Source organism: Carassius gibelio, chromosome A5 (assembly GCF_023724105.1).
Source record: "Carassius gibelio isolate Cgi1373 ecotype wild population from Czech Republic chromosome A5, carGib1.2-hapl.c, whole genome shotgun sequence".
NCBI classification, from domain to species: domain Eukaryota; kingdom Metazoa; phylum Chordata; class Actinopteri; order Cypriniformes; family Cyprinidae; genus Carassius; species Carassius gibelio.
The window spans coordinates 31,883,463-31,903,331 of NC_068375.1; the positions used below are offsets into that span (position 1 = coordinate 31,883,463).

General features: G+C 35.1%; 1 protein-coding gene across 2 annotated transcripts in view; it reads right to left on the reverse strand.

Moving 5' to 3' along the window:
• Positions 1-18,574, reverse strand: part of sgsm1a (small G protein signaling modulator 1a) — a 32,772-nt gene extending 14,198 nt beyond the window's left edge. For both annotated transcript variants that reach the window (XM_052595677.1, XM_052595685.1), the window contains exons 1-6: positions 18,478-18,574; positions 18,299-18,342; positions 6,949-7,024; positions 808-970; positions 557-709; positions 371-438 (exon numbers count right to left, since the gene is read on the reverse strand). In XM_052595677.1, coding sequence (XP_052451637.1) covers positions 371-438; positions 557-709; positions 808-970; positions 6,949-7,024; positions 18,299-18,342; positions 18,478-18,496 — 523 coding nt within the window. In that variant the 5' untranslated portion in view covers positions 18,497-18,574. The remainder of the gene's footprint in view (positions 1-370; positions 439-556; positions 710-807; positions 971-6,948; positions 7,025-18,298; positions 18,343-18,477) is intronic.
• Between the last annotated feature and the right edge of the window lie 1,295 nt (positions 18,575-19,869).

Consider the following 19,869-nt stretch of genomic DNA (forward strand, 5'->3'; position numbering starts at 1 on the left):
ATCAGTGGTTCAATCGTAATGTTATGAAGCTATGAAAATATTTTTTGTGTCCAAATAAAAAAAAAAAAGAAATAAAAAAAGAAAAAAGAAAAATTATAGAATTTTAATTTTTGGGTGAACTAACCCTTTAACTGAACTAGTGGATAATCTAAAATAACATAATACATAGATATGTTTTTTACCAAATACTATATTTTTTAGTAGTTAATGTTTCTCTTGTCCACCAGCTTTATTTTTTCCATTGAGCTTTTGAATAAAATGAGCTGATCACTGACTTCACAAGGTTTTAAAATGGTACAAATGACAATATGTCACTAAATGACCTGTGGCATTAAGAACGAGAATGATTTCTTAAAAAAAGCATTTCTACCCAACAAAGAGGCGAGGATAGGGCCGTCCACAGGATCCATTAGAATAGCCTCCTTCTCGTAAAACTTACTGAAACAACATTAAAAGTAACTTTAATTTAGCATAATGCAAGCTGGCAAGTTTGATTGTACATGAAGGAAATGGGTCAAGCTCGTTGTTCTTTATATCTCCATCCCACCTCTCTCACCTGCTGTTTTCCACCAGGTACAGTACGATCTTGTCCAGCACTTTCTCAATGAGTGCAGTGTGGATCCACAAGTGTCTGACAGCCTGAGGCGAGAAGTTTGGGACTTTGGTCATCTTACGATTGCTCTCACTGTATGAGATAGACTGACTTCGCCTGAAGCAAAGAACACATTTCAACAAAACATTTGTAAAGTGTCCAAATCAATTCCCATGTAGATCATTTTGTGTTTAAATGAACTTTTCTGTTCTCACTTGCTTTCAAAGACCAGCTCCAGCTCCTGGGCTTTTCTGCACAGCTCCTCAGCTGGAGGGAAGCTTTTGCCCACTTTGGTGAAGAGTGCAGCTATCTTGTTGCTTCGTAGGAAACCAGCAGCTCTACGCTTCAACCCATGAAGTACACAGGCTTCAACAGCAGCTACACACACATTTACACACAGAAAATAGATAATAGCACATTAATGGATCATTTTACACCAGTCAGTGAAAGGCTTTTTGTGTTTCTGAGAAACAATAAATAGGGACGTCACTGCAAAATAGCAAAAAAGTGCTGTGAAAATATGGGAATAAACACTTTTAGGTACTCTTCCAAAATCTCTGCTGTTCAAACTTGGTAGTTGAAGTTGTTAGTGTATGGTAGTGTACAAGCATACAGTATTATTAGTAAGGCATAGTATACTGTACAGTCAGCCAGGCATTACCACAAACATCCATCAAACCCAAACGTGAAATTGAGGGTTCCTAAATGGGTTTATTAAAAATGGGTTGTATTAAAGACTATAGCTGTCTGTATATTATAATTCCTACACATCTACTTTCAAATACATAAAAAAGACTTGAAATATTAATTTGAGAAGCAATTATTTCATTGTGTGAGATGACTAATGCATGAAAATTGCACATGAACTGTTGATTACACAGTTAAGCTGTAATTATACAAATATATTTAGCCGCAGAATACTGCAAGAGACAAATCAAAAACTAGACAACTAGAAATCTACAAATCTAGATCATTTGTGGAAAGATTCGAATATGTAACTAAAAATTTGTATGGGTTGTAATCAAACTAAACACTTAGACAGAAGGACAGTAAGATGGATCATAAATACGTGGACTGAGAGACACATGCACTACGTGGCAGTGCCTGCAGAGCTGATACTGAAGCTCTCTTAGGACTAATCTTGTGAATCTGCTCGAATAGGGTTGGGGGAAAAGCCTGTGTAGCCATGGAAACCCTCACTGATGGAGCACTTGTGATCATTGAGAGCTGGGTAGGGCTCTGGAACAACATCAGCTGTTTTCTCTCTCTCCCTCTTTCCTCATCCTGTCTCTTTCTGTCTTTTCATCTGTCCAATGTATGACTTTTTGTTCTCTTTTATAGCTGTTCTTTGTGACAGTCTCAAAATTAGGCTTTCTCATCTGACTCCAGCACTTTATGGCACTTCCCCTCCTCTGTTCTGTTTATAATCTTTGCAATCTTCTTCTCTGCCAATATCAGAGTGTGACTTGTTTATCTCCTCCTCTAGTCCATTATTTGTGTCTTAGTCTCTGGTGTGGCAGACTGAAATGCATGAGAGATAAACCAGTCTTAATCTCAGGTTAAAGTCTCTTAATTCACAGAGATGCACATCCATTCAAACACAGCAACTGTTTTCATCTGATGCTGTATTCATCACTCCTCTTTGACCAGCTTAAATGAATTCATACCGGAGAGAGAACACAGATAAACATGAGCAGGTGAAATGAATGAGAAGTGGACGCACAGACCATCAAATAGGTTCAAAAGGTCTCACACTTTTCTAAAGACACACTAACTAATAAGAGCAGTTCTGATTATTCAAAATATTCTTTTTATCATTTATTTATTCATTTTATCATCTTGTAATTCGTAGCTATATGACTGTTTTTTGCACACTAGTGGTGTTTGTTGAGGAGAGATCACAATTACATTCAATAACTGAAAAGCAATTAGTGAGACATTATCACTGATTAAACACAATTAGTAAAGAGGGACTAACAAGCAACAGGTGAGACAGATTTGTCACTATAGCAACAAACAAGGGTAGCCATGGTGACAAACAGCACAATGCAAACAGGGACTAACCAACTGAAGTGAACACAGAAATATAGGAACAACATGAAAGTCCAAAGACAAACACAGGGAACATGTAGCAGTAAAATATACAGCATAAACTATAATACTGTGAAATATTTGCACAATTTCAAATACATTTTTTATTTCAATATTTTTAAACTGTAATTTACTGCTGTGATGCCAAAGCTGAATTTTCAGCAGCGATTACTCCACTCTTCAGTATCACATTTAACCTCTCTGAAATCATTTTAATTTGCTGCTCAAGAAACATTTAGAAAACCATAGAAAACCCTATGGATTTGGAAAGACATGATGGTAAATAAATGATGACAGAATTGAAATTTTGTCTGATTTACCTTTTTTTATTTTGTGCAGGCTTATTCTGATTTTGCTTTCCACAGAACAATCTGTGATTAAAGCTAACACTAGATGCATGATGGCCTGGATGCAAAGTAGGCCTAAATGATTTTTATTCACACCGATTCTCAATTCAGTCATTTTACTATAAGAATAAAATGACAAATCAGCGTGCAAAAAAATGAAAGCAGCTACATCCCAAAGTAAAATGAAAGGGAACATGCAGAGACAGAGAGACTGCACGATGAAGAAAATTATATTCCAGCCAAACAAGTTTCCAAAGTAATATTCACAGCAACAAACAAGCTGCATAACTCATTTTGTCACAGGAAATGGCACAGGGAGCAGGCGGCCACCCCCAACCCTGATCTCAAACGCTCATTAAAAATGTAATCATACCACCAGACCTAATGGTTTCTAATCATACGGTCACAGTGCGAATGAAATGCAACCTGGATATATTTGATCTCCTCCACTCCCACTGACCAGCACTTTACACTGCAACATAATGACGTGAAAGTGTCTGAGTGACGAACAGCATGCTTTTAAAGCCACACATAGGTTAGAGGCAAAATTAAGAGATGTCTTCGAATCACCCAGAACTGCTCACAGTTGTTAATTGTGTCCCATATCTGTGATGATGAGAAATCTCAGAGTTGACTGTTCCATCTGCGGTGTGTAAACATCACTATAATCTCGATGGCTAATTACTCCCCCAAGGGCAGCCAGCAGAGCCTGGCTACCCTCCATTCATCTCCTATTATCTGCCAGTGCCTCACTAGAAGAAGCAGCAATATTATACCACTGATAGCATAGACACTCCTAATGTAATTTATCCATTAGATCATAAAGATTAAGCTTTCTTTCTTTTCTCTTCCAGTATCCTTGCTTTTGTCTTGATTCTGTTGAAAAGTGCCTAGAGGAATCTGTTATTGCTCAGAGGTTGCTCTTTCTTAGTTCAAGGGATCTAATAGAGATCATGATGTTCTTTCATCATTTACTCCCCTCATGTTGTTGTAACACTTTCTTTCTTCTGTGGAAATCTATTTCTTTAAGTAATGGATATTTTTAAGAATGATTTAACCATTTTTGTCCAAACAATGAAAATTGGTAGGATCTAAACCAACAACCCAACTGTTAACGTACAGGAAGCTTTTTGAATTTGAGGAATTTTATCAGAAACGTTGTGATGAGTAGCATACTTTGGTACCTTGGCACATCTGGGCCAGCATTATCATTGTTAAATAAAACTAAAACCATAATACATTTTTGTAAAAAATAAATACATCAATAAAAAAGTTATTTCAGCTGTTGCTAAGGCAATATTTCACAAGTAAGTAACTAAAACTAAACAGAGATTTAGAAAACAAATGAATAAAAGGACAAAAACACAACAAATGCACTAAAACTTTAAAATGAAAATGGAAATGAAAAATTGAAAACTAATAGCATATTTTGCATAAGTCAAAATGTTACATTTAATTTAACTGCTGATGAAATATTAAAAAGATTCTCTAGTTGCCTCTTCTCTGACCAGCAGAGGTTCAGCGATGTGGCAGGAGATAGTTGAGAGGACTTGAGATAAAGACAGAGCAGGGCTCAGGACAGTCACAATGAATCAGAACTCAGTGAATTACAGGAGAGTAAACAACCGGCTGAAACCAGAAACCAGAAACCAGCAATGCACACGGGCCCTATAATCATCTACTGAATCCCACTGCCACTGCAGCAACATAATAAGTTAACAAGGCCATTAACCAAAAGGTATTTTTCAAGTTACTTTGCTTGGTGTTACTCAGAAACACCACAGTGTGGTTAAAGAAAGATGCTTCACAAGCTGTTACTGTGAGGTTGAACTGCAAGGTTCTGTTGGTTCAATAATCGCTTGGATGCAGTCTAATTTACACACATCACAAACCTGCCAACAGTGTTTGACCCCTCACAGAGCAGTGCTGATTAAATTCCAGGGAAGGTGGTATGGTTGCCAGCATCCTGAAGAAATAAAAGCTGTTTAGAAAAAAAAAAAAGCCTTCACGTAAAAGGCAGAATATGACCTGGCAGAAATTGGATTTTTAATGACTACTCATTTTTTCTGTTTACGCTCTGCTCCATCATTACACATCATGTCATGATAACTGGATGTGAATTTGCACAGTAACAGAGAAGATGCACGTCTGATATTATATGGTCATATTTTCTGCTGACAAACAGCGGGGAGCACTTACTGAAACAAGATCAATACACATTCACTTACTGGTCAATTTACATTGGAATGATCACTCTGTGTTAATCTAGACTAAATAAACATGACACTTCTCCTTTTTGACATTAATCTGCTTTGGCAATTTCCAAGCCCTGTTCAATGTTGAATGTTCGCTCTGCCTGGAAACCAGCCAAACCATCAAGCTGCCCATCATTTGGCAGATACTGAAACAGAGATGTTTCCCAGAGCCTCCCATGGAAAAGAAAAATAAGATCTCTTTAATATCTCAGTTGTTTCTCATTGAAATTATTAAATGTGTGATATTGAATTGAGAGCAAATAGAGAGAAGAGAATTTGAATTTGCCATCACAAGAATAAATTACATTTTAAAATATATTACAATAAAAAGCAGTTGTTTTCAATTGTAATAATATTTTAAAATATTATTGCATTTACTGTATTCTTTTTTTTATCAAATAAATGCAACATTGGTGAGCATAACGACTTCTTTTCAAAAAAATAAAAGAGTACAGATCCATAACAGTAATATATGGGTCAAAGATGAAAAAGGGTTTTCAAGCATCAAAACAAATAGGTGTGATACATCTTTGAATTATTGTTGTTTTCCAATACATTATAATGTTTCTTCTTACATGTTTTTTTCTGAGATAAAAATAAATATCATTCATTTTTTCCATGATTTACAGAAGATACCCACTAAAATGTAATTCATTGTAAAAAAAAAAATATATTTTTAGGCTTATTTACAACAAGAAGACTAATTACTTTTACCCCAAATTATTAAACTTTGCCAATTTTCTAAAAAAGTTTTGCCACTTTGTCAGTAAGAATGTTTTTGCTAATTTAAAATACATTCAAATTTAGTATGCTCACAGCTCACTTATTTTTTTATGTATTTTAATATCTACAGGTCAGAATAAGTATGTTTTTTACATTTTAACATGAACATAAGCATCACAATGAATGACAATAGAACATTATTTCACCCATATTTTGACATTTTATTCTTCAAAACTTATTTGAAACCTTAAAAGTAGACACTTTACTTGCATTTAATGTGCTTTCTATGCATATAAAATCCCTTTTGTAAATTTCCTATGATGCTGACATTTAAAAGTCTTTGAACTGTATATATTTTATTATGGACACAGAAATATTTCATCAAGTTCTTCCAAGATTAAACTATCTGAGCTATGCTATCCACATTAATGTTATAACTCTATACAAAAATGTTTACTTCTCATAAAAAAATGTCATTTCATTTGATATTAGGATGACATTTAAATGAAACCAAGAACTTAATGCTAGTTTATATTTTTGCTTAGCACATGTCAACCCAATGTGCAACTACTTATAAAGAATTTTAATTAAATTACATTTAAACAGTTTCATAAAAAATATTTTAATTTTACACAGTATAAAATAGGAAAGAGTTTTTCAATAATCGTTTTTTTTTATGACATCTATTGTGTATTGTTTAGACCTTTTTATTCTGTGTACAAAGGTAGCAGATAAAAAAACAATAATTCAGGAGTTGCACCAGGTAATGCAGTGTAGGTGGAGCTTTTAGTAAAATAAAAAAAAGCACTTCAAGCTAAAAACATTCCTTCAGGCCGCAATCCCTTAGAACACCATAAGAAGGTACTTGGGGTTAATAACAAATGTAAAATGTTTTTACAAAACACATTTCAGTCCAACAGTTGAATGTTCAATGACTTACCACAGAATGAGACAATATGGCTGCTGTCTTCATGAACAAACTTCCTTGTGACTGCTTCCTCCATGATCTGCTTGACCTGTGTTACACAGAGATAGAAGCTGGTTGTGTCAGCTGAACGGATGCAGCATGATGAATTAAAGCAAAAGCTCTACAGCTTATTTTATGCATTGTGGATGTTCCCATGATTGGTGAATCTATGGAACGATGCAGGTCTTATGAATATATTCTCTCTCACAAGTACTCTCATTTAGTGCCATCGAAAAACTCAAAGCATAAAAAAAACAAAATAACAAAACTTTTTTGCAATAAATACCAGGAAGGAGAGATTGTATACGAGATGAGTAGGAAGAATGCAGACCGTGACTCACCACCCCTGACTATTAAGAGGAAAAGGAGAGAAATTCAGAGTTGGCACGCATGATTTATGCATAAAGCGGTTCCTCGTCGTGACTGTAGATGGTGGTTCTACAGTACCAATCATTGAAATAAAATTGAAGTCTTATAATGTCGTGACTAGACTGCACTGCACACATACTGTACACACAATAACATATAAAAAGATATACACATTCCACAGATAATCAGGACAGATTTTGTAACTTCGGGTGAAGGTAAACCAAAGTCTTGTGCATTCAGAATCTAATATTAGCCTAGTTTCAAGGAGAGATAAAATTACACTTGCACAAAAGCTTGTTTTAACAGTCATGGTCTCCCCAGACTGAAAGGGTCTTACTGAAAGAAATTAGCCTGCTAGTCTGCTTGAGGAAGTGGCCAATGAAAATTGTGAAAAGTGTGTTTCCTCTGTTGATACTGTTCGTTGGACATGACAAGAAAGTCAGGGCAGCGGTAATGTGAAAGTAACCCTGGGTTGAGCAGTGTTTTACACTTGCAATAATGAAAGGGGTTCAGCACTCTCCTGTTTCACCTCAAGTCTTTACTTATTAAATATTAATGGGTGTCTCACAGTTGCAAAAACTGTCATGCACTTTTCAGTGTCAAAAACAAAAACACAAAAATGTCAAACGGTGACAACAAATGCTCCTTTGAGTTTTCCTCCTTTTTTTCTCAGTTTTTAGTTTTCTTCACACATCAAGAATGGATTTACATGGTGACATTTCCAAATACATTTCCACAAAGATGCCCTTTCTTAGTATATATATATATTTCATTTCATTATCAGTATGTACCCACAAAAGATTTATATTTTAAATAAATTATGTTCTTTTGAACTTTCTATTCATTAATAGAAAAGAAAGAAAAATGTATCATAGTTGAGCAGTACAACTGTTTTCCATGTTGATAATAATAAGAAATGTTTCTTGAGCACCAAATCAACATATGTGAATGACTAAAGGCTGAAGGATCATGTGATGCTACTGAAGACTAATGCTTCTGAAAATTCAGTTTGAATTGAACAGTTTGATGAACCAGAATCAATGGTAAGGTAAAACATGAACATGTTAAAATGACCCTGGGTTATACTCAAATGTGAAAAGCCCATTACTGTGAGTCATAGCCTTCTTCTTTAGCATTCAGATTGTGGATGTACTGTTTGTGATTCAGATATTTACTCCCTGACCTTCTCTTCTATTTCCCCATTACTAATGCAGCAGGTAAACACAAGCTCTTTAGAGCAAAACCTGTTGCCCTGACCCTGTTGTCCTAAAAAAGAGTCACAGCCTTTCCGGCTTTTTCTTCTGAGAATCTGGCATTTAAAAATCCCCAAAAACCTACAAGTAAACATACATTTCAAACAACCTGCTTAATCAGAACAGGCAACATTACTCTTTTGGTTTGACAGAAGGTTTGAGATTAAGATTTTTGAAAGTGCTTATAATTATTGAAAAAGACTTCCTATATCCCCAGATGGTGAAATGTAATCCAGTGTATTAATTTCTTCTCACTATCTTATTCATAATTGTAAAACATAGCAGCACATCTCTGTTCTGATCAGCTTAATCATTAGAGTTTAAACACCACGTATGACTCACCTGAGCACTATAAATAACTCCAGAGGTAAACTTATCTCCTCCTCCATTCTATAGAATCACACTTATCTAAACCTCCAGAGAGAGAGAGAAAGAAGGATGCAAAGGAAACTCTTTCGCTCCGAGACCAAATGAATCACACTTATTGGAACACAACAGTATGATTCACAAAGGTACAGATCAGAAGCACGACCTTAAAACAAATGTCTGCTATCCTTGGAAACCTAGAACATGAAGATACCAGAAGTTTGTAAAGGCAGCGTCTCTTGCAAACAGCTTTTACTGTCCTTTGTAAGACACTAAATGAAATGCAACATCTGAAGGAGAATCTAAGAGACAGTTTTAGTCATTATCATCTTTAGTGGTTTTTGCTAAGTGCTATGGACCTAAATAATACTGAAAATTGTGCTGCTTGAGTAGAGGAGGAAGAAAAGTATAAGGTCATGTTTCATGCATATTCAATCAATACAGCCAACTGGAGTATGCATATACTAGAATGAGGAAAAATCCATGAACTGATGATTTGTGCTGAAGGACAGATAGCCTTGCTGATGTACTCTTTAGTGCATCTTTCTGGAGGTCACAAGTTCATGAAAGCTCGTACTTTTTTATGGCTCAACTCCACGCACAGATGTAAAGAGCTCTCTATTATAGGGATGCCCAAATCCAATACCTAAACTGAAACTGGCACTGATAGTGATGTTTTTAAGTGGATCAGGCATCTGTCAAATGTAATTAATTAAAAATAGTTTATCTTAGTCATAAAAACATGAATATGTGCTCTATATATTTCAAGTTTAACAGGGACAGTTAATAAATGAGTTTTACTATTTTTAATATTTATTCCTGTGATGGTAAAGCTGAATTTTCAGCAACCATTACTCCATTCTTTAAAATAGTTAGGCTGCTTATATTTTTCATGAAAAACATGATAGATTTAAGGATTCTTTAATGAATAAAAAGTTCAAAAGAACAGCGTTTATTTGAAATGGAAATCTATAGCATCTTAAATGTCTTCACTGTGATTTTTTATCAATTTAATGCATACATGCATTCAATGCATTCATTTATTAAAAAAATAAATACTTTTAGACAGTTGTGTAGTTATAATTTTTATCTGTAGTTTTGTCCCAAATGACGCGCTTATTCAATGCACAATGTACTCAAGCAACTAAAGAGTTTGAATGATGTTTTTTGTCATTCATCAGCGGAGTCTGACAGCCCCCCCCCCCATCTACTTTACATAATTAAAGCTGTGACAGTTGAGAACACAAGTTTTTTTTCTTTTTAATTTTCAGTGTGAACACAATAATCACAGTATTTACACTGAAAAAAACAATACTAATACTAATACTAAATTAATACTAATGAGTACACAAATTGGGTTGCAACTAATATTTTAAGAATATGAAGAAATGCCACATGAAAACAAACTAAACAACAACATTCATCATCAGTAAGAGTGCATTGCCAAGCCTGATTTATAGATCACTGATGCATTAAGAGCAAATAAATCCATCAAGAAATGTCTACTTATCATGTCTAAACTTGTATTGATCAGGGTAGTGTGTATTGATAGGCAGAGACTCTATCAAGCTCTGTGTGTGTAAATGTGTGTATGAAACAGAGACTGTAGGGGTCTATTTGGAGCTCTGCTGTCCCTGATGTCTCAGCAGCATGACAAAGGTTTCCATGGAGATGGCAAGGAAAGTCTCACAGCTTGGGTTGCCAAGTTACTTCCCAAATGTGTTGGCAACACATTGAAAAATGTTGCTTCAACTCTGAGCAGAACCGGTGAATAATTCCGGCTGTGAAAGGGAATGGCATTTGCCACGATTCATGCCACCAGCAAAAAAATGATTTGCTGCATATTACCACACTTCATCATGCTGAGAGAGCGAATAATTGAATTGAAAGGCAAAGAGGTTGAGTGGATTATTACACTACTCAGAAAGAACAGGCAAATTCACACAATGAAAGCAATTATAGCCCCAATCGTACTTCAGTGCTGTCAGTAGCCCACAACGGACAACAAATATTGTCATTTGGTGTTATTTAATATAAAAGTCCCCCTGCAGTCACTCATTTTATCCGTCAAAACTCATCTTTGATAATCAAAATGACATTTTGAAACTTTCTCATAACTTTTTTTCTTTATGTCTTAAATAAAGTCCCAGCCTCCACTCAATCACACCCGCTCCACTTTCACTCAGGTAACTGAAGTAGTAAATGCTACACAATGGCAAGTGGTAAAGCTAGATAAATGGTTATCGGGAAGTAAATCAGTAAGTAAATTTATTTAATTATATATTTACTTATAATCACTAAGAAGCTGTTCCTCTTCTTAGTTCATCGCAATCTCACAAAGTTCCATTATAATCAAGGAAGCTCTACACTGCACAATTAATGCATCTACACTTCATTTGTTACAGTGAGAAGATTCATGAGCTTGCAGAACCCGGCACTGAACAAAACTCTGGCAATTTGAGCGAGGAGTAGATTCTGTCTAACTTAAACACCTCTGATTGGTCACTGTATCAAACCGATGATCAGTGGAGATGTTAGGAAACATGGGCGGTTACAAACCATGTTTTCTTTTATATACTGCAGTTTTAAGGATAAAGTTCTTAGCATGGTGCTGACTGAACTAAGTCCAGTATACATATACACAGAAACATGTTGTGGCATGTTTGTTTAAAGATGAATTTCTTTTCCATTTATTTTCTATTACATTTATTATGCAGCAATATTATGCACCTTAATTAAAGCCTAGTTTTTTATTCATAATTTTATTAATTAATATTTGCTATCTAGGTCTAAATGCTGTAAAACAACAACCTGGGGGCAATAAATATTTTATATTAAAAAATAATAATAATTACTGCCAAATGCTGCTTTATTAAATCAAAGTGTGCAAATGATTTGTGTACATGGCAAAATGCATCATATGTCAATGCTGCTTCAAATTAAATAGTTATGCTCATAGCATACAAACAAGAAAAAAAAAACTAAGGAAGAGTATGCATTTGCAGCAATATACACAATATATTTTGTGTATTTTACATATAAAATATGTAGTTTCACACCATTAGAGATTCTCTGTGGGTGGTGTTGATCTAAATCAGTCCATGGTCCATATGGCTGAACAGGTTTTACATTTCTTGGGGCAGCACTTTTCCCACGACACATACATGCATGCAGTTAATGCACAGCAAAATGTCATATTTTGAAGCCAGAGTTAATTTGAGTGTCACTACTGATCTACTGCTTAACCTTACCAAAAAGTAGTATACTTCAAGTTTATTTTATTAAGTATACTTAAGTAAAGTTCAAGTATATTATACTTAATATACTTAATGTAGCAAGTAAATCAGTGTTCTAGTTGTATACTTGTAGATGAATGTTTCAATACTCATTGGGACTAAATTAACCCACTTTCTAGTACATAAATGTATACTTTTAAGTATACTTTAAGTATAACAGTAGCAAACTTTGAGTACACAACTAGTTTACCTCTAGGTTTGTAGTTTGTACTGCAGTTATACTAAAATAATACTGTATTTATTATCTCTTCATCTGTCTACATTTTATTCCATAAAGTTACAGTTTTGATAATGTTTCATGTCAGATGATTGTGTTACATGTTTTACATCTGTTGTTTCTTTTTTTCTTCTTCACTTGTGTTTTTTTGGGAAATTCTGTGCAGAAGATGTGTACTAAAACCTTCTACCGTATGATAACCGTATATATAAAAACACAGATTCCAGGAGCACAAGTATAGCTCAAATATATTTAGAATTTTTGTAAGTATAAGTCAAGAATACTTAAATGTCATTTTAAGTATATTTCTGAGGTGTACATAAAGCCCATTTCTGAGAAGTACATAAAAAGGAAACTAAAAGCACACTTTCCTATTTTTAGTTTAAAGAAGAATACTAATAGCACACTTGAATACACTTATTTTTCATAAGGGTATTTATTATTTTATATGTTCATTAAAAACAGCTAGGACCCTGTAATGCCTTTTTATATGCTTCTTATTGGTCATTTGTGACATTATGCAGCCAAATATATTTGCAAAATGACCACAAAATGGTATAATTGTGTGTTGTCCAAGGCAACACAATATCCTATACAGATGTTTGAGTATCATTTCTCTTACAGCACTCTGTGGTCCCTTTCTTGCTACAAATAAATTCAACTCAGTCAGTCATTATCTTTGTGGGTTTATTTTGTAAAAAACACATGGGACCCAGAGTACTGAACATCCCTGTATGCCTTTCTTATCCGACCCACTAAGCTTAGTTAATAGACCTCTCTCCTGAATCATTTGTGTTAAATAAAAGAGACCCCAAGGACCAGGACTGAAAAATATAGCTCTAACACTTCCTATTTACCCCATGTTTTACAGAAAAAAATCGATGCTGTTATTACATTTGTTTTATGACAAACTCACCAGTAAAAGCAAAAGGTATAATTCTACATTATCAACATTTTCTGATAATAATATAATACAGGTGTATAAATAAATAAGAATGTCATGGAAAAGTTCATTTATTTCAGTAATTCAACTCAACAAACTGTGAGACTTGTGTATTAAATAAATTCATTGCACACAGACTGAAGTAGTTTAAGTATTTGGTTCTTTTAATCGTGATGATTTTGGTTCACTTTTAACAAAAACCCACCTATTGACTCAACAAATTAAAATACTTAATAAGACCAATAATAACAATAATTTACTGTACATGTACTCAATACTTGGTAGGGGCTCCTTTTGCTTCAATCACTGCCTCAGTCTCGCGTGGCATGGAGGCGATCAGTTTGTGGCATTAATGAGGTGGTCTTGAAGCTCAGGTTTCTTAGACAATGGCCTTCAGCCCTTCTGCATTTTTTGGTCTCTGGTTTCTCATTTTCCTTTTGACAATACCTCATAGATTCTCTCTGAGGTTCAGGTCTGGGGAGTTTGCTGGCCAGTCAAGCACACCAACACCATGGTCATTTAACCCACTTTTGCTGCTTTTGTCAGTGTGGGCAGGAGAATGAAATCAGCATCTTCAAAAAGCTGGTCAGCAGAAGGAAGCATGAAGTGCTCCAAAATTTGGTAAATGGTAAACGGGTGCAGTGACTTTGGTTTTCAAAAAACACAATGGACCAACACCAGCAGATGACATTGCACCCCAAATCATCACAGATTGTGGAAACTTAACACTGTACTTCATACTGATGATGACTTCAAGCTTCTCCGCCCTTCCTCCAGACTCTAGGACTTTGGTTTCCAAATGAAAAACAAAACTTGCTCTCAAAGAGCCTCCGAAAAGAGGACTTGGGACCACTGGGCAAAAGTCCAGTTTTTCTTATCCTTAGCCCAGGTAAGACGCCTCTGACATTGTCTGTGGTTCTGCAAATTCCTTGGCTCATCTGTGTGTGGTGGCTCTTGATGCCTTGACCCCAGCCTCAGTCCATCCCTTTTGAAGTTCACTCAAATTCTTGAACTGAATTTGCTTGACAATCCTCATAAGGCTGCTGTTCTCTTGGTTGGTTGTGTCTTTTTCATCCACACTTTTTCCTTTTTCCTTCCACTCAACTTTCTGTTAAGATGCTTGGATACAGCACTCTGTGAACATCCAGCTTCTTTTGGCAATGCATGTTTGTGGCTTACCCTCCTTGTGAAGGGTGTCAATGAATGTCTTCTGGACACCTGTCAGATCAGCAGTCTTCCCCGTAATTGTGTGACCTAGTGAACCAAACTGAGAAACCATTTTGATTAGCTGATTGCCATGTGACCATATTCTAATTTATTGTTAAATGTGGCCAAAATCATCACAATTAAAAAACCAAAGACTTAAACTACTTCAGTCTGTGTGCCTTGAATTTATTTAATACACGAGTTCCACAATTTGAGTTGAATTACTGAAATAAATTTACTTTCCCATAACATTTAATTTATTGAGAAGCACCTGTGCAATATAATATAATATAATATAATATAATATAATATAATATAATATAAATAGGTTCTTTAAGGACACACTGATAAGCAATGAATTTAACTAGCTGTGTTAAAAGGAAGCTGAGAAGGAAAGGTAAACAAATGGAGGGCTGCTGGGCAGAGTGTGGAGAGGCTTTCTGCGCATGACCCTCTCCTTGTGTCAACACAGGTGTGGGCAAGAGAGAGAGAGATCGAGAGAGAGAGAGAAAGAAAGAGAGAGATAGACTGGCTGATCGTGACACAAAATGAGTCTTTTGTTGCTTTGCCTATGCTCCTCATCTCAGCAATGTAATATCTGTAATAATGATCTTTCATAATTTTAGTTAACAGCTGCAAAATGGTAAATATGGACGGCAAATGGCAAATGACTCCAGGTTCCAAGCAGCTATGCTGTAAACATGGCGTGGATCAAGAATACACTGTCATCACGAGCAGCATACAGGGTGAGAGTTCACCTGCCTCCACTCTTCTTGATTAGCTGTTCCAGTCATCATAATAATGTGTTTCAAGCACTGAAATGTCATTTTTTTATGCATCTACTAGGATATACTGAGACACAGAGCAATAACAGACTATATACCAGGCTGTGACTGCCAAGGACCTCCAGGTGAAATGCCCGACATCCACCAAAAAAATAATATAAAAATTGATCACAGATTTATATTAAATTGGACTCATAGTAGTGCCAAACGTGGGAAGATTGCCCCCCTTTGAGAACAATGTGCGTTTACTTTGAAATTGTAACTAATAAGTTTAGCATGAGCAGGATGCTAATGCATAAGCCAATGTGTTATTAATTAAATAGAAAACTATTGCTAATTTAAATGTTATAGCAAGAAATTTAATTAATCAAACAGGGCATCTCTGCCTACTACTGGCTAAACTGTTGAGACGGAATTAAAAAAATGACTGCTTATGTTTAATTCTTATTAATATATATATATATATATATATATATATATATATATATATATATATATATATATATGTGTGTGTGTGTGTGTGTGTGTGTGCGTGTGTGTGTTTTCTTAAGTTTCATTTATTTAAAATATAGGTTTTATTGAAATTAAAGATGTTCTTAAATAATCTCCTAATTCATGAATGAATAATAACCCCATTAATTACAATAAGCAGAAAATGTATAATTACATCATGCCACTTCGAACCTTCTGTTTTTTTACGAAAAAATAAAAACTATCATTTTTGCTCTAAAAATCTAAAGACATGGTTGTGCTCACAAATGGACACACTTTTTTTGAACATAATAAAATATCATAGATCACTATTTTTAATTAACCTCAAAACTGTTTCTGCTGACTAATCACACAGATGCTGATATTTTCATGAAATGACAAAATAAAACATAGCATAGCCATTTATTTTAAGAGTTGAGATTCATGGAATTCTTCTCCCATGTTCATTCTTGTAACTTTTTAAATTGTTGTATCATTTCTGATTATTTATACATTGCACCACATGACAAAAAATTCACACCAAATTTAGGGCTGCACAATTAATAAAAATTAAATCACAAAGGCGATAAATCACGATTAGGCAGAAGCTGCAATTGTCATGCGTATCTTTCAGTGAAGCACAGTTCTGTGATCAGTAGTAAGATGCAGTAAGATGCAGATGGAGCAGTGTTTACTACACAGAGCCATAGTTCACTGAGAAGATACGCAAACAGCTGTCATTATCACAAACGATTTCATAATCCCACGATTATATCGTTTGCGATTATGAACGCAATTTTGCATAGCTTGTCATAGAAATATGGCTCTGTGTGATAAATACTTATCCACCTGAAAGTGTGATGGAGATTTACTACTAATCAAAGAACCGGCTTTACTGACAAAATGTGCATTACAATTGTGATTAATCATGTTCGGTTAATCGTGCAGCCCTAACCAAATTCATACAAAACCTGATCCATTGCGCAAATCCTTAGACAAACACTCATGCAACACAGATAGAACAGTCCTTGCTTAAGCCAAAAGGATTATTGAAACCTATTAATCAGATGAAATGACTGAAAGGCAAAGATCACACAATGCATTTTGTGCTGCAAAAAGAGATGGGACGGGCCTTAAATCAATACCACAAATAAATCAAACAGTGTTGGCAACTCTCACAAGATAAATAAGCAACCGCAGCTTCAAAAACAAGCCCAATATTATTATATCATTTACTATAATCAACGTTCTTTTATTATCAATTGTTTCTGTCAATTTGCAACATATTAACCTGAGTTTGAAGAGCAAAAACAGAAGTTATTTTACAAAAATCATCCAACTGTAACAAAGCGGGAGGGTGCACACTATCCTCCAATCACCTGCGGACAATAGTTTGAAGATGGAAAATGGGAATAAGTCAAGGGCACTAAGGTGGAGCTTTATAGCCACATATTTATAATAAAATAAACTGGAACCATATGTATCTATTATTAGTATAACTGCTTGTTTATTTATTGATTTAATGATAATTCGTTATAAAAAATATTTTACAAATTGATTTAGGTCCTTTTCCTCCCCTGCACCGTTCACCTTCTCCCATGTTTCCTCTCCATCTCTGCTGGTGGCGTTGTTAGTCTATTTACATCTATTAACCATCATTGCTTGTATTACAACGACACATGTCTGCTCGTTAAACACGATTTTAGTTTAGAAGGGGAGGAGGAGGATTGGCTTTTAGCTGCAAGCAGACAGTATCAATAATATATTTGGGGAGGGGGGGGGGGGGGGGCTACCATAAATGTAAAGAAACGAAGCTGCTTATCAGGTTTTCCTAACAAGCGACCATATATATATTTTTTAACGCGGACTTGGCAACTCTGACAGTGAACTGTAAGCTGTATTTTTTACGTCCAAAAGAAAATATATGAACAAGCACATATTTTAAAGACTATAAACCACATTGCAGTTGTAATACATAGAAAGTGCTTATAGAGTGCTTATGGGTTCGTTAATTTCACTGTAACAACAACACATTTGAATAAAATAGTCTCTAAATGTCGTACTATTATATTAAGTCTGACAGGTGCTTGATGGGGAAGAACTGATAAACAGCTGTAGCATTTTCAAGAAAAAATAAATATGTAAAAAAAACTATAAATAATTAATAAAACAGGCTACTGTATAGTGCTGAGATCGCACAGTTAGGCTACATATGATTTTACCACAATATGTAACTATACAATTAATTAAACAGAATAAATAGGTTTATTTTGCTTTCTTTTTTGGTAAAATGTTAGCTCCGGTGTTTGGTTAACTCACGCCACACATTTTGTAGGCATGTCTGAAACATGAGTCACATTATAAAGGGCGTTTCAGTCTTATTCTCCCTTGGCTTTAATTGCTTTAGAATCTTTTACCTCCTTCTTCACGTTTCGCAGCAGTCTCTGGCGGGTTTCGGCTTCTAGGAAATAATAAAAAAAAATTAGGCTACACGCACACATAGAAAATGTATTGTTAAATATGAGAAAATGTAAAAGTCAAACGTGTGATGTTGTTTAGAAGTGTTTCGAAAAATGAAAGGAGAATTTTGTCTCACCTGCTGTTGTGGATGTCATGATTATAGTATTGCGCGCTCTCGCTCTCCACTCCACTGACGCTTGACACTCGTCTGGATGAAGCCAAAGCAGTTCAATGTTTCTGGCAGCAGGCGCTCCTGCGAGATCACGTGACTTCTGCCAGAGCTATTCCTACAACGGTGGAGATGACGAACTTGTATCAAGTCGTTCTACCTGGAGTCAGTTATATCCGTTAGAATTTCTACTCATCTCAAAGGCAGCTGCTCGGGTGTAGTGCTATTTCGTTTGTAATTTGGTGTTTTAAAAATTAGATGGATCATTCTCATCTTCGTTTACTGAAGTCTCTCCAGGTAAAGCGTGTGACTTTTGTGTTGGCTGACTAAAACTTACAACATTAGCATAGCATTTGGGTAACGTTTTTGAAAGAGCATTTCTTTGGTTGGAGCTGATGAACGACTACGCCCTTCAGTGAACCATTCGCTTTTCTGAATAACGTTACCAGACAGGGAAATCAGGACCCCGACGCGAATAATCTCAATACCATAGACCCTCATACTTTTAGATGCGCTGTCGTTTATAACGTTCATAACGTTACCCGACAGGGAAATCAGGACCCCGACGCGAATAATCTCAATACCATAGACCCTCATACTTTTAGATGCGCTGTCATTTATAAATGCTACTGCTTCTGTTAGATTTTTAATATACTGTTTTATTCTGATTAAAGCTTTAATACAGCACAGCAACCATACGCGCGTCCATGTAGGCTAGCTACCCTTACTAAAAGATGTTTATTCAACTGTGCTATTAGTATCCTTCTTTTAAACTAAAAAATAGGAAAGTATTCTTTTAGTTTACTTTTTATGTATTTCTCAGAAATGGGCTTCATGTACTTCTCAGAAATATACTTAAAATGACATTTAAGTATACTTGACTTATACTTACAAAAAAAAATCTAAATATATTTGAGCTATACTTTGTGCTCCTGGAATCTGTGTTTTTATTATTATACAGTAGAGGGCGCTAGTACACATCTTCTGTACAGAACCCCCCCCCACACCCCCAAAAAAGTGAAGAAGAAAAAAGAAACACCAGATACTAGCACATGTAACATGATCATCTGACATGAAACAGCATCAAAACTGTAACCTTATGGAATAAAATGTTGACTGATGAAGAGGTAATAATTACAGTCAATCTATGGGGTGTTGATCGATTTCATCTGCGTTTTGATTATAATTATATTATCATTATATTTAAAAATATACTTGAACTTTACTTAAGTATGCTTAGTAAAGTAAACTTGAAGTATACTACTTTTTTGTAAGGGTATAATGCTTCTCAGTTTGTTGGAGCTGATCTGACGACCTGAATGAGAGAGATAGAGAGAGAGAGAGAGAGAGAGAGAGAGA